This window comes from Ornithorhynchus anatinus, chromosome 1 (genome assembly GCF_004115215.2).
Source record: "Ornithorhynchus anatinus isolate Pmale09 chromosome 1, mOrnAna1.pri.v4, whole genome shotgun sequence".
NCBI classification, from domain to species: Eukaryota; Metazoa; Chordata; class Mammalia; order Monotremata; family Ornithorhynchidae; genus Ornithorhynchus; species Ornithorhynchus anatinus.
The window spans coordinates 124,916,350-124,932,181 of NC_041728.1; the positions used below are offsets into that span (position 1 = coordinate 124,916,350).

Genomic DNA, 15,832 nt, shown 5'->3' on the forward strand with positions numbered 1-15,832 from the left:
GAGGCAGTGGGTCGATGGTGAGATAGACAAGATTGAGGTACATTGAGAAGGTTGGCATTAGAAGAGCCAAGTGTGTGGGCAGGGTTGAAGTAAGAGAGTTTGCAAGGTGAGGTACCTAAAACCCTAAAAGCGATGGTAAAAATTATCTTTCTTACTTTCTACATTCTCGCGTTTACTTTTTCCTTCTTTGCTCCAGAATGTTTTCTTCTTTCCCTCAGTCACCCTAAACGGAAACACAAAAGCCATGACAGTAATATTATTATTATGTAACAGAAAGCGTGTCGAAGGTCCGGTACTGGAAATTGCCAGAAAATAAGGTAGCAACACTGTTTCCATTGGCAATAGGTACATTTTTTTTTTCCTTTCAGGAACAGCAAAGAGAAAGTACCCCCCAAAATTATTTTTTTTTAGTTAATAACCAATATTAGAAAGCCTGGGCTGCCATCTACTGGTTAGACCTGTAAGATACAAGTGAGGTCTCAGCCAGTTGCTAAGAGCGGTGCCGAATATATTCCTGTTTCTTTTTTTAACCTAAATTTTGTGGCAACCTTTCCAGTTCTGAAACCCAAGGCCCAGTCGGCATCTATCCTCCCTAGCCCAGATCCAGAGATCATTTCATTTGTAAAATAGGAATTAACACTGTGAGTCCCATATGGGGCATGGACTGTGCCCTGCCTGATTTGTTTGTAATAATAATGTTGGTATTTGTTAAGCGCTTAGTAGGTTCAGAGCACTGTTCTAAACGCTGGGGTAGATACAGGGTCATCAGATTGTCCCATGTGAGGCTCACAGTCTTAATCCCCATTTTCCAGATGAGGTAACTGAGGCACAGAGAAGTTAAGTGACTTGCCCACAGCCACACAGCTGACAAGTGGCAGAGCCGGGATTCGAACTCATGACCTCTGACTCCCAAGCCCGGGCTCTTTCCACTGAGCCACGCTTGTATCCACCCCAGCGCGTAGTACAGTGCCTGGAACACAGTAAGAGCTTAACTAATGCCAAAGGTATTATTATTATTTCTTCACCTTCACAGGGTCCCCGGATCTGACCCTCACTGCCCCCACAGACACCTGACCTCCATCTCTCATTTATTCATTCAATCGTATTTACTGAGCGCTTAAGAATAATAAGAATAATAATAATAATGTTGGTATTTGTTAAGCGTTTACTATGTGCAGAGCACTTTCTAAGCGCTGGGGTAGACACAGGGTGATTAGGTTGTCCCACGTGGGACTCACAGTCTTAATCCCCATTTTACAGATGAGGTAACTGAGGCACAGAGAAGTGAAGTGACGCCCACTGTCACACAGCTAAGTGGTGGAGCCAGGATTCGAACCCAGGACCTCTGACTCCCAAGCCCATGCTCTTTCCACTGAGCCACGCTGCTTACTATGTGCAAAGCACTGTACTAAGCGCTTCTGCACTGGCTCTCTTGCTCCTCCCCCTGCCTTTCCCTCTGTCTCATGCTGCCTCACACAGCCTCTCGCTGGTCTTTAGCCAATTCCACCTCCTGCCTTTATGCTCCACTTTTGAAACTCACAAATCCCTAACCGTGGTAATGCAACCTCTAGGGCACAGCGGAATGACTCCATCCCCAACTCTCCCTTGCTACGTGGGATTCATTGCATTCTACTCTCCCAAGTGCTTAGTACAATGCTTTGCACACAGTAAGCACTCAATAAATACGACTGAGTGAATTAATGAGTGGCAGCTCTGCCCATTTGGGCGAGACAGGAAAGCTCCAATAAAGATCCACAAAGAGCTCACATGAGTTTCCCACTGGCCACTCTGCTCCTGTGGTTCACACTGTCACCGCCAGCTCAGTCAGTCATAGTTATTGAGCATTTAATAATAATAATGAATAATTATGGTACTTAAGTGCTTACTATGTGCCAAGCACTGTTCTAAGCACTGGGGTGGATACAAATTAAGCAGGTTGGACATGGTCCCTGTCCTACGTGGGGCTTGCACTCTCACCCCCATTTTACAGATGAGGGAACTGAGGAACAGAGAAATGAAATGACTTGTTCAAGGTCACACAGCAGGCATGTAGCAGAGTGGGGATTAAACCCAGGTTCTTCTGGCTCCCAGGCCCGTGCTCTGCCCACTAAGCCACGCTGCTTCTCTTGCAATGCTAGCTGGTGATATGGTGCCATCCTGGCCCCTGGCAATGTCCCCATCTCGCCCTGGAATCCGGTGCCAGATCAGGGTGCCGGATGCCCGCCCCTGGGCTCTGCTTCTCCTTGGAAACCCTATTCCCTTCCCCCAATCCAGACGACCGGACGCCCACCTATCCCAAACTGCCGACATCCCAAGAGGGAGCATCAGCCCACCGCCTGGTTCCCTGCCCCGTCCGATGCCACTTTGTGCAGAGCACTGTATGAAGGAGAGTGTGATGAATTTGAGGAATTCAGTAAGCGCTCAATAAATATGATCGATTGAATGAATGAATGAGGAATTCACCATTTGGACCCAGTCCAAGGAGTTGTGGTCCATGCCTGAGGATTGAGCATAGCGAGGTATGGCTAGATCTGAACACCTTCCCATTTAACTCACTTCCCCAGAGGATCCAAGGTGTCCAACCCAGCAGCCTTCTTCCGGCACTCCGGACATGTAGCTAGGGGTAAACTCTGGTGGGTCACAGAAAGTCCAGGGTAGATAATGAGCTGATTCCTTGGTTGCTTTTGCTGTTCATTTGTTGTCTTTGCTTGGCAGAGGAGAGATTTTAATTATTGGGTGAATTTAAGGCAACATGAGAAGGGCCTGGGTTCTAATCCCAACTCCACCATGTAGGAAGCAGCGTGGCGCAGTGGAAAGAACACGGGCTTTGGAATCAGGGCTCATGAGTTCGAATCCCAGCTCTGCCACTTGTCGGCTGTGTGACTGTGGGCAAGTCACTTAACTTCTCTGTGCCTCAGTTCCCTCATCTGTAAAATGGGGATTAAGACTGTGAGCCCCACGTGGGACAACCTGATTCCCCTGTGTTTACCCCAGCGCTTAGAACAGTGCTCTGCACATAGTAAGCACTTAACAAATACCAACATCATCATCATCATCATTAATAATAATAAAAATAACAACTATTCTTATTATGATACCTGTTGAGTGCTTATTATGTGCCAGGCACTGTTCTGATTGCTGGGATAGATACAAGGTAATCAGGTTGGACACAGTCCCTGTCCTATAGAGGGCTCAAGGTTTTAATTCCCATTTTACAGATGAGGTAACTCAGGCCCAGAGAAGTGAAGTGACTTGCTCAAGGTCACACAGCAGATATGTGACAGAGCCAGCATTAGAACCCAGGTCCTTCTGACTCCCAGGCCCATACTCTCTCCACTAAGCCATACTGCTTCTTAGGTTACTGCCAGGTTACTTGCCTGCTGTGTGACCTTGGGCAAGGCATCTAACTTCTCTGTGCCTCCATTTCCTCCCATGCCAAAAAGGGGATAGAATATCTGTTCTCTCCTCCCCACTTAGACTGTGATCCCCATGTGGGACAGGGACTGTGTCCGATCTGCTTATCTTTTATCTACCTCAACGGTTAGTACATCGTTGGGCAAAGAGCAACCAGGTAGCAAATGCCACTATTCATTCATTCGACCGTATTTAGTGAGCACTCTACTGTGTGCAGAGCACTATACTAAATGCTTGAAAAGTACAATTCAACAAATTCAGCAATTCAGCCACTATTATTATTATCATCTGATTTAGCTACGAGTGAATCAGGATGAGCCCATGGACGATTACCCTACCAAGGTAGAAGACGGCAAAGAGGAGGACTCCAGCAGTACAGCTCGCCGCCAAGGCATGGTCCAGTCAAACAAAGACCAGATGAGAACCAATGTGATCAACGAGATCATCAGCACAGAGAAGGACTATATCAAGCACCTAAAGGATATCTGTGAGGTAATCAAATGCAAGGGGAATGAAGGAAGAAGCTCGGGGCAATGAAAAACCCGTAGTTTAGAGCGCTTGAACCTCCCCCTTGTAAACTGGGCTAACAGCAGCTGGCAACAATCACCTGGGTTATCACTGTGATGGGTGCTGAAGCTGGGAAAAGAGGTAGCCCAACCCCTCTTCTGGCCAATTAGCACGACAGCTTGCCCCACTTAGGCCTGCTGTTGGTTCTCTTGAAGGGTACAGCAGATGGTGAAGAAAATAGGTTTTCTTTCAGTGAGGCAGGTTGCGTGCGGAAGATTACATCTTGGCCGGAGGAGATATTCTCTTCCCTTTCCTTTAAAGTTTCCTTTATCATCTTCCCACCCCATTGCTCTCAATGGTTGATTGCCATCTCAAGTTCAGTGTATAAAGCACAACGAGTAAAGCTTTTACTTGTGTGGTTTGAAGCTCAGTGGAAAGGAGCCCTATTGCAAGGTGAATTGCCTCTCTTGCTTAACTATCAGTAATCATAGCAGGCTCACTCATGTGAATTTTTCACAGGGCTATATAAAACAGTGCCGTAAAAGGGCAGACATGTTTACAGAGGAACAGCTAAGGACAATTTTTGGGAACATTGAGGACATCTACAAATGCCAGAAGAAATTTGTGAAAGCTCTGGAGAAGAAATTCAACAAGGAATACCCTCATTTGAGTGAAGTTGGCTCCTGCTTTTTGGAATATGTAAGTTAAACACTGTCTTGGGGGAGAGAGGAACACAACGGGTCATCCCAGTGACACCCTCATAAATCCAGTTTGGACGATAGGATTCACGGAATGACTAATGTCTGCTTCCGTTGGAAGTATATGACAAATTTTCCCTTTTTTGGGGACTAGATCATTTTCTCTCATTGCACATTGTATCTAAATGCTGACAGGAGAAGGTGAAATTCAGGATTTCTCTTTAATGAAGTGAACAAATACTTGAATTATACCTACAAAATAATTGGTTCCATGTTGAATTTTAATAGTTATTTCACCGTGAGCCCCACGGGGGACACAGACTGTGTCCAACCTGATTATCTGGTATCTACCCCAGCACTTAGAACAGTGCCTGGCACATAGTAAGCACTTAACAAAAATACCATAAAATTGTGAGAATGGACTTCAAAAGTCTAAACTGAATTCTCCTTTTCCTACAATTAGAAAGTGGAATTTTTCATTTAACTCCCTCTTGTTCAGTTGTGAAAATCCACGGGCCACTCCTGCCTTCTCTTTAAAGGTAATGGGAACAGAGGGCCAGGCTAGTTGAGGACAAACTGACTCCAACATGAGTTCCAATTGGCAGTTATCACTGGGAGAAACTGGTACTCAGAGTTATTTAAGGTTTTGCAGCTCACTGGCCACGTCAAACAAAATCTTGGGCTGTAGTAGAGGCAAGGTCTGTCAGCAATCAGAACCTGACAAAAGGGAAAAGAGAATGAGGAATTTTCCAAAAACCCTTGGATTTGCATCCCTCAGGCAAGCAGGAAGTGGAATATTTTGTCATAGTTTTAAAGAGAGAGCAAAAGACAGAAAATATAGAAGTTTTTCTACTGTCCTCTTGGAAAATATGCTCAAAATATTTTATATTGGTGTGAGTAAATTGTCTTGGCTGTAGTGTAAGAGTTCTGTTCAGGCTGACCCCCTAGAATGCAACCAGAAATCCTCTGACTGATTGTGGTGCACATTGCTTCCATGCATTCGTAAGGTAAAGCTATTGCACACCCAAAGCCAGACTTTCAGCTTTATTTCTGAAGAAAAGAAAAAGAGACCCCAAAGAGTGAAATTCTAGGTTTGAACCTACGTGTAAGATGTAAGAGGGGACATATTCCTCAATAAAGTTAGTCCTGAAGCTGTGGAGTTCTGCACAGCTGTTTGGGGAGGATGGGAAAGGAATGTCTAAAACAAAACAATAGACAGAACCAAAAAAAAAAAAACCCGCCTCAACTATTTTGGGTGCAAAGATTCTTTTTCCCCCCCTGAATTCCTCCCTTTACTGCTGATTAAGCCCTACTGGGTACTCCTCACTTGCCCCCACAACTTACCAGAGTTTTAAAAAGTATTCTGTACATGTTCATAAACCATGTATTATAATTGAGGGCAAGTTTTTTTCTCAGAAGCATTGTTCCAGAAATAGTTGTTTGTCTTATATTTTCCTGAAAATAGGGGATGAGTTTCCAATATATACATAATGCCTTATTGAAGATTCCCCCAATCATTCATTCAATCGTATTTATTGAGCACTTACTGTGTGCAGAGCACTGTGCCAAGCGCTTGGGAGAGTACACTACAGCAATAGACATATGCCCTGTCCATAACGAGCTTATTGTCAATCATTTAATGGTATCTACTAAGTGCTTTCTCTGTGCAGAACACCATATAAGCACTTGGGAATACATTACAGTAGAACTGACTCCAGAAAGAATTACTGAAAAACCAAATAGTATCCCAGGGAAATGAGACAAAACTAAGGCATCATTCCTCCTGTGGGATCTATTGAAATATTACTGGAAGATGATAATAATGATGGCATTTATTAAGCGCTTACTATGTGTCAAGCACTGTTCTAAGTGCTGGAGCACTTAAAATCTGGAGCTGGCCATCAGGACAAATTACCAAGGTAGCCACTGGTCAGAGGGACTCTTGGACAGGATTGTGTTTCTCGGTCCACTAGTAATTGGTGATTCATTCAATCATATTTATTGAGTGCTTACTGTGTGCAGAGCACTGTACTAAGAGCTTGGAATATACAATTCAGCAACAGAGACAGTCCCTGCCCAACAACGGGCTCAAAGTAGGAGACAGACAGCAAAACAAAGCACGTAGTCATGCATCAGTACCATCAAAATAGATAAATAGAATCATAGATATATACACATCATTAATAAAAGAGTAATAAATGATATACAAATATACACATGTGCTGTGGCGGTGGGTAGAGCAGAGGGAGGGATTGGGGGGATGGGGAGGGAAGGCGGGCAGAGGGAAAGGGAGAGGGCTCAGTCTGGGCGGGGCATCTCAGGCGGAGGGCAGGGGGGTGGGGGAGAAGGCTGACCCCCACCCTATCTGCCCGGCAAGTGACTGTCTGATTCCCACTATGTCTCAATCAGTCAACGGTATTTACTGCTCACTTACTCTGTACACAGCACTATGCTAAGCGCTTGGGAAAGTACAATACAATCACTCCGGCTGACATGATCCCTTTTCACAAGAAGCAGTATGGCCTAGTGGATAGACCACAGGTCTGGGGGTCAGGAGGACCTGAGTTCTAATTCTGACCGGCCGCATGTCTGCTCTGTGACATTGGGCAAGTCACTCCTCTGCCTCACTAACCTCATCTGTAAAATGGGGATTAAAATTCTGAGCCCCATCTGAAACATGGACTGTGTCCAACCTGATTGACTTGTATCTACTCCAGTGCCTGGAATATATTAAGTGTTTAACAAATACCATAAAAAGGGAGCTTACTGGACAAGACTGTAAGGATGTCTACAAGTCTTGATTCACCACCTGCCTTCCGTCTCCGCTGCCTCCTCGTCTGCAGTATTAGAAACATAATCATCATCAAAAATTTGGTCTTTCTAATAATAGGTCCTTGGGCACACACATTACGATTGCTATTACTAGTGGAGGATAATCCAAGCAATACCATTTGATGCTTCCCTTCCCTCTGTAGAACAGAGTTAAGAAATGAAATGAGAAATCCTACTGAAAAGTCACGTGTCCTTTCATCCTATTTCAGGAAACAGATTTTCAGATCTACTCCGAATACTGCAATAACCACCCCAACGCCTGCACGGAGCTTTCTAAACTCACCAAAGTGAATAAGTACGTCTATTTCTTTGAAGCCTGCCGGTTGCTCCAGAAGATGATTGACATCTCCCTGGATGGATTTCTGCTGACTCCGGTGCAGAAAATCTGCAAGTACCCGCTGCAGCTGGCCGAACTCCTCAAATACACCAACCCCCAGCACAGGTACAGTCTTCCCAAGCCAGCTGAACTCTGACCCAGCTGAGCTCTGAAGCCTGTGCCGGTTGCTGGAGTGGTGTATTGTGTGGGTTCTGAGGAACTTGCCCTTGAGAGGCGAGGAGGTTCTCGCTCCAAGAGGTGGGGTTTCATGGCTCCGGCTGCTCGCTCTTCCAGGTTGACACTCCAGCACCCAGAGTTCAAGTCTGCCTGAGAAGAGAATGTGCTGGAGCTGTGAGCTCCTCCAGTGACTAGTCATGATTGTCCTGGGAGGAGGGAGAAGGGGCTTAGGTGCTAATGAGGAGCTGATGCCGGCTTTGGGGGCATTTTTCTGCTTATTAGCACCTCCACCAGAGAATGGGGAGGAAGTTTTAGTCAAAAAGGTTTGGAAAGGGGAGAGGAAATGAAACTATGGGCTAAGTGAGGGCCATTAAATGAGGGCCAAGGATTATCCACAGATCTGCGCTGTACCCACATTAGCACAGGAACTTGAGGGTCAGATGTCAAATCTAGTAGAAATAATGTCCATTCTCTTCTTTGATAATCCTCCAAATTCCATGCTCAATGAGGCAGGTAAAGCTGCCCCAGGCCAAACAAACAACTGTTGGGGAAAGAAAAAGGCCTATGGAATCCATTTGGTTTTTAACTGGGTAAATATCCACAACCTCTGTTTTCAACTAAACCCAAGAGTGATTAGCTGCTAGTGCTCTGTTTTTGTGTGTAGCTTTTTGTGTGAAGTGCTTACTATGTACTAAGGCCCACATGGAACAGGGACTATGTCCAACCTGATTAACTTGTACTTACCCCAGTGCTTAGAACGATAGTACTTGACACATAGTAAGCAATTAACAAGTACCATAATTATTATTATTGTAATCCCCATTTTACAGATGGGTAAACTGAGACACAGAGAAGTGAAGTGACCTGCCTGAAGTCATATAGCAGACAAGTGGCATAGCTGGAATTAGAACCTACGTCCTTCTGTCTCTCAGGCCCATTAGGCAATGATGACTCCCAATAATAATAAGTTGGTATTTGTTAAGCGCTTACTATGTGCAGAGCACTGTTCTAAGCGCTGGGGTAGACACAGGGGAATCAGGTTGTCCCACGTGGGGCTCCCAGTCTTAATCCCCATTTTACAGATGAGGTAACTGAGGCACAGAGAAGTGAAGTGACTTGCCCACAGTCACACAGCTGACAAGTGGCAGAGAGGGAATTTGAACTCATGACCTCTGACTCCAAAGCCCGTGCTCTCTCCACTGAGCCACGCTGCTTCTCAAGCAAAGGAGGTATTTTGCTGTTTCACAAGCAAGCCCGGATCCCCGGAAAAGTGTTTGGCAGAAAAAGTACAGATGTCAGAAGTTACTAAGGCATTAACTCCTGAGAAGCCGGGACTGGAACAAGTGAGCCACCTCAAGGGACAAGGGTAACTCACTACTGCCAATCCTCATCAAAGTGCCAGCCTGCCTTGTCCTCTGCCCTGCGTGGAGGCCTACTCTGAGCCCTCCATAGATGCAATGAGGGGTGGGGGCTAGAAAAGCCCATAATGCCTTCTATCAATCATGCTGATGCATGGATTTCAAGGTTGGCTTTTGTTTTTTCAAATGGTAGTTAAGCACTTACTATGTGTCAGTAAGCACTGGGGAAGATACAAACTAATCAGGTTGGCCTCAGTTCCTGTCCTGCTCACAGTCTTAATCCCCATTTTACAGATGAGGTAACTGAGGCCCAGAGAAGTGAATTGACTTGGCCTAGGTCACAAGGCAGAGAAGTGGCGGAGCTGGGATTAGAAACCTGTTCTTTCCAACTCCCAGTCCCATGCTCTATCCACTAGGCCACGCAGCTTACCAGGATGGGCTCTGAGCTAGGATAATTCGAGACCTCCGAATCAATGCCTTTGTCTGTGTGGCCCTCTATATGTAAAGTTTGGCTCTTTACTTTTGAGTACAAAACACATATTTTTATTCCCACTAGAAAAAATATTTTCCCAAATGAGCAGCTGACTTGCAGACTCAGCCACTGGGTCAGTATGGACTTTCAACAAATCAAGAGATGTTGTGGAGTGCAGCGAGGCCATGGTTGCTTTAGGGTGCTGGCCAGTTTAAACGAGAGCTGTCTTCTGGGAGACTCAGTGTTTGGATTTATCGAAGCTGAAGAGTTGGGTGCTTCATGAAATGACGGTTTTTGGTTCTCCAGAAGCAGGATTTTCATTCCAGTTGTCAGGCTGCAACTCTGGTGAATCCCGAGTTGATCATTCATAGGTGGTTACTCACATCTCTGTCATCCTAGGGATTTTAAAGATGTTGAAGCTGCCTTAAATGCTATGAAGAACGTAGCCCGACTCATCAATGAGCGGAAGAGGAGGCTGGAAAACATAGACAAGATTGCGCAGTGGCAGAGTTCCATAGAAGACTGGGAGGTAAAGGTGGCAAAATGAAACGATCCTCTTGAGACGACCCCACTCATTCAAGGAGGTCTGTCTCCTTCAAGCACTTCAGCTCAGCCCGGATAAGAGTAGTAATACTTTCAACAGACTGTGGTCTATTAAATTATGTATTAAAAATTATTTATTCATATGCATGTCTGTCTCTGACTCTCTATTGGAAGCTCACCGATGCAGGGAATATGTCTGCCAGCTCTGTTGTATTATACTTTCCCAAGCACTTAGTATAATACTCTGAACATAATAAGCTCTCAATAAATACCATTGATGATGATGATGATGATGATATGCACCCTGCTTGGTTGTTGAAGCCCCATCAGATTCAAGTCTGTACAATCAATCGTATTTATTGAGCACTTATTGTATGCAGAGCACTGTACCAAGTGATTGGGAGAGTACAACAAAACAGAGTTGGCAGACATGTTCTCGACCACAGTGAGCTTACTTACAGTCTAGAGGGCAAGCTTACAGAATACAGCATTTAAGATAAATTAAAAATACAAATGAACATAGTATATTGGAAGAGAAAGGGGAGACTGAAGATGACGTGACTAGAAGAACTTTGAGACTCAAACTTGCTTGAGCTTGTCCTTGAGAGAACATTCCTCTAATTTCCTGTTTATCATGTTTTCTTGGACTACTCAGAATTCCCTTAACTGAACCTGGAGTGCTCACTAATTATTGAAATTCCACGGAACTTATTTATCATCTGGGTCACTTTTAATCATTCATGGAGCAGAAATGGTTAGCTCTCCCCTATTTGAAAGTCCATCTTTGGAAGACATACCAAACTCTCATACAAAACAGAGGCTGAATTCCTCCATTCAAAATTCTCATACAATCATTCAGTCGATGGTATATATTGAGCTCTTACTTTGTGCAAAGCACTGAACTAGGTACCTGGGAGGGTGCAGCATAACAGAGTTCATAGACATGCTCCCTCCCCACAAGGAGTTTAGATACATCATCACCCAATGCCGTAGATTTCAAATTCATGCAACCCTGCCTTTTCCCCAAAACAAGCTACTCTTTTTCCGGACCCTGTGTTGGAAAACACTGGTATAGAACTGTCTGCTTTAGAACAGTTCAGTTTTTTCAATTAGGATTAATAATTTGGTGATTTTCATGGCTTACTGCCATTATGATTTTAATAATTATGATTTTTAATTCATTGCTAACAGCATTTTCCTTTCAGTTTTTTTTTTTTAATGGTTTATTGGAATCAACCCTTACCTATCCCACATACTTCAGAGAATAATAATAGTAATAATTGTGGTATTTGTTAAGCGCTTACTATGTGCCAAACACTGTTCTAAGAGCGAGGGTAGATACAAGATATTTGGGTTGGACGCAGTCCCTGTCCCACATCGGGTTCACGGTCTAAATCCTCATTTTACAGATGAGGGAACTGAGGCATTGACAAGTGGTAGAGCTGGGACTAGAAACCAGGTCCTTCTGTCTCTCAGGCCCATGCTCTACCCACTAGGCCTTGCTGCTTCTCATTCAGCAGTTATCAGGGAACTAGGTTTCTCAGCCACATAAACTGGAAGTAGACTTCAACAGTTGTAGGTGGGGAGAGAGGGAAATGGGGGAACTTCAATCCATAGGTTTAGGAAGAGCAGACTAAGAAATGCACAGTCTGTTCACAAGGGAGTAAAGGGAGTTGAATGTGATAGATTCATAGATATGTGCCCATATTAACCATGAAATTCTAGGCTGAAGTGATTACCCCAGGGTACACAAGGAAGTTGCCCCTTTCTAACTCCAACTAATTTTTGGAGTGACTGTCCACAGACAAATCTCCAAACACTGAAAACTCACCAGGAGTTAATACGACCAGTGAGATAGCTCAGAAGAGAGGCCTGATTTTTAAGCTCCACACTTGATTTTAAGTCTGTTAGCTGAAAAGGCCATTTGGGCTGAATGTGAATCACATCCTTTGTTGCCTTATTGCAGTCCTTTTGTGGTGATATAGATAACAGACACATCCCTGATGTTCACAATAGGGTGAAGATGTCCTGGTCAGAAGTTCCGAACTCATCCACTCTGGAGAATTAACCAAAATCTCCCAGCCACAAGTCAAGAGCCAGCAAAGGATGTTCTTTCTCTTTGACCACCAGCTTGTCTTCTGTAAAAAGGTAATGTGAACTCAGAGGTAACTGGGGGTGGAGGTAAATCCATCAGTCAGTCGTATTTATTGAGCACTTACTGTGTGCAGAGCACTATACTAAGTGCTTGAGAGAGTGCAATAAAACAATGTAACAGACACATTCCCTGCCCACAATCGGTTTTCAGTCTAGAGAGGGAGGCAGATGTTAATAGAAATAAATTACAGATTATTTACATAAGTGCTTTGGGGTTGGGAGGGAGGATAAATAAAAGGAGCAAGTCAGAGTGATGCAGAAAGGAGTGGAAGAAAAGGAAAAGAGGGATTATCCAGGGAAGGCCTTTTGGGGGAGATGTGCCTTCAGTATGGCTTTGAAGAGGGGAAGAGTAATTGTCTTTCAGATCTGAGGAGGGAGGGAGGGAGGGAGGGAGGCCAGAGGCAGGACGTGGGTGAGAGGTCAACAGTGAGATAGATGAGATTGAGGTACCGTGAGAAGGTTAGCATTAGAGGAGTGAAGTGTGCAGGTTGGGTTATAGTAGGAGAGTAGCGAGGTAAGGGAGGAGGAGGAGGCATGGTGATTGAGTGCTTTAAAGTCGATGGTAAGGAGTTTGTTTGATGCGGAAGTGGATGGGCAACCACTCGAGTTCCTTGAGGAGTGGGGAAACATGGCCTGTTCATTTTGTAGAAAAGTGATTGGGGCAGCAGAGTAAAGTTTGGACTGGAATGGGGAGAGAGAAGAGGCTGGGAGGTCAGCAAGGAGGCTGATACAGTAATCAAGCTGCGATAGGACAAGTGATTGGATTTTCACATCATAGCAGTTTGGATGGAGAGGAATGGGAGGATTTCAGTGATATTGTGAAGCTTGAACTGACAGGATTTAGTGATGGACTGAATATGTGTGTTGAATAATAGAGAGAGAGAGGAGTCAAGGATAAATGCCAAGGTTCCTGTGATGCTGCCTAAAGTGATGGGAAAGTCAGGGGGAGGACAGGGTTCCATCTGACTAACTGGAACCACCTGGTCCTATATAGTTTATTCTTTGCAACCTGTATGAGCTTGGGCCTGCTTCTTTTGAGGTGGAATCAGGGGCAGACCCAGTTTGAGATGCTGAAGAATCTGAGGTTAGAGTTGAGATGAGGGATCACAAGAGTGGATTTAATGCCCCTGGATTACTGAATGCTGCTTTTTCAGAGGCCAGTTCTCTGGATTTTTGAGCCCAAGAAGGAAAGATTATCAGCAAACTAATACTCTCAACAGGAACAATCAATAGATTTATCAATTTCTCCCTCCTGTAGAATAACCATATTTTGAATCAATCAATCAATCAAGTGAAGTAGCTGTAGTCTAGTGGAAAGAGTACGAGCTTGGGAGTCAGAAGACCTGTCATTCATTCAATCGTATTTATTGAGAGTTTACCATTTGCAAAGCACTGTATTAAGTGCTTGGGAAAGTACAGTATAACAACAAACAGACACATTCCTGCCCACAATGAGCTCATGGTCTAGAGGGGGAGGTGGACATTAATATAAATTGATAATAGACCACGTGGGATTCACAAGTCTCAATCACCATTTTACAGATGAGGTAACTGAAGCACAGAGAAGTCAAGTGACTTGCCCAAGGTCACACAGCAGACAAGTGGCAAAAGCGGCATCGTCTCCCAGGCCCGCACTTAATCCGCTACACCCTGTGTGTGAAAGAGGAGAGAGAACTCGAGCAAGGGATCAGTAGGAAGAGAGACAAGAGTGAGACCCAGGGAGTAGGTTATTAGAGAAGGGTATGGGCTGGGTTGTAGTGGAAGAAAGCTGACTGTGTGTCTTAAAGTTGATAGGAGTTTCTGCTTGATGCAGAGCAGCACTGGATGTTTGTGAGGAGTGGGAAGATGTGTGGAGAATGATTTTCTAGAAAAATGAAATGGAAGGCAGAGTGAAGAATGGGTTAGAGAGAGAAGAGATAAGAGACAGGGAGGTCAGTGAGGAACCCGTTGCCACTACTCATAACAAGATACAAGAGGTACTTGGGCCAGCAGGGAAGAAGTTTAGGCGGACAGGAGGGGGCAGATTCTGGAGATGTTGTGAAGTTAGAACCTGCCGGATTTGGTGATTGAATGTGTGGGTTGAGGAAGAGAGATGAGTCAAGGAAAATGCCAAGGTTGTGAGCTTGTGAGACAGGGAGGATGGTGGTGGTGTCAACAGAGATGGGAAAGTCAGAAGGAGGAGAGAGTTTGGTAGGAAGTTGAGGCAATAAAGATCTGCCGGGGAGATTACAGGAGTGCTGTGCATTTTGGTTATGAAGATTGGGAGAAGACACAACACGGTATGGTCTCACTGTCCATCTCTCCCAGGACCTTCTCCGGCGTGACATCTTGTATTACAAGGGCCGGATAAACATGGATGACATGGAAATAGTGGACTTGGAAGATGGGAAAGACAAGGATTTTAACGTCAGTGTTAAAAACGCTTTCAAGCTGCACTGCAGTGACACGGAGGAGATCCATCTGTTCTGTGCGAAGAAGCCCGAACAGAAACAGCGTTGGCTCAAGGCCTTTGAGAATGAGAGGAAACAGGTCCAGCTTGACCAGGAGACAGGTATGGGAAAGACACACAATGGAGGGGAGGCCCTGTGCCACTCTTCCCTTGGATTCTCACAGCAGAATACCCTCATCCTCCTCCCTCAAATGGCTTTTTTACCTCTGCTGATCACAGCAGAGATGGCAGCAGCAGCTGTCTGCCAGCATTTCAGGAAGAAACTGGAAGATCCTTGCTAAGTCTCAGGCCTGGATCAAATCAATTAAGGCTTAATTAAGCCTCTGGGATGAGTTTGATGGCCGAGAGAAATGCAAGGGCTAAAAGTCTAACAAGGAGGTTCTGGGAGGTTTTGAGAGGAAAGTGAAAGACATTGGATAACAGAGGGGAGAAGCCAAGCAATAAGGGAGGGGGAGGTTGGGATGAAGAATCTGAGGTTCGGTCTTCACCTTCAAAGGAAAATGGGGATTTTACAATTATTTGGTTAATCTGATCCAGGTCAGCAACCCAATTGGATAATAATTCAAGTGAAAAAGATTCACCTTGGTCTCAGAATGATCCAAATTGGTCAGCTACAGCTGATTAACTGGATACTTGCCTATATTCCACAGTGTATACCCAGGAAGAAATTATCATCATAGTTTGGATTTTAGATGCTGTAAAACCTGATCTATTTTTGTAAAATAGAAAAATGAACAGGCCTGCGCTCCTATTACTAATACAGATGGCCTGAATAGCATCTTACAGAAAAATGATAATTTGGATGTTGGTATATTTGCTATTCCCTTGACATATGCATTAAAATGCAAAAGTTCCTGCAACCCCTTCCCTCCCAAAGTTCCTGCTTCTTTCTCCCAATAAACCCCAGGTTCT

The 15,832-nt window shown here is 44.6% G+C and overlaps 1 protein-coding gene across 3 annotated transcripts in view; it reads left to right on the forward strand.

Annotated features, from left to right (window-relative positions):
• The window catches only part of ARHGEF4 (Rho guanine nucleotide exchange factor 4), a 558,628-nt gene that overhangs the window by 536,406 nt on the left and 6,390 nt on the right, over nucleotides 1-15,832 (forward strand). For all 3 annotated transcript variants that reach the window (XM_029064183.2, XM_039912809.1, XM_039912812.1), the window contains 6 exons: nucleotides 3,712-3,906; nucleotides 4,441-4,620; nucleotides 7,661-7,893; nucleotides 10,174-10,303; nucleotides 12,334-12,465; nucleotides 14,779-15,022. In XM_029064183.2, the coding sequence (XP_028920016.2) occupies nucleotides 3,712-3,906; nucleotides 4,441-4,620; nucleotides 7,661-7,893; nucleotides 10,174-10,303; nucleotides 12,334-12,465; nucleotides 14,779-15,022 (1,114 nt within the window). The remainder of the gene's footprint in view (nucleotides 1-3,711; nucleotides 3,907-4,440; nucleotides 4,621-7,660; nucleotides 7,894-10,173; nucleotides 10,304-12,333; nucleotides 12,466-14,778; nucleotides 15,023-15,832) is intronic.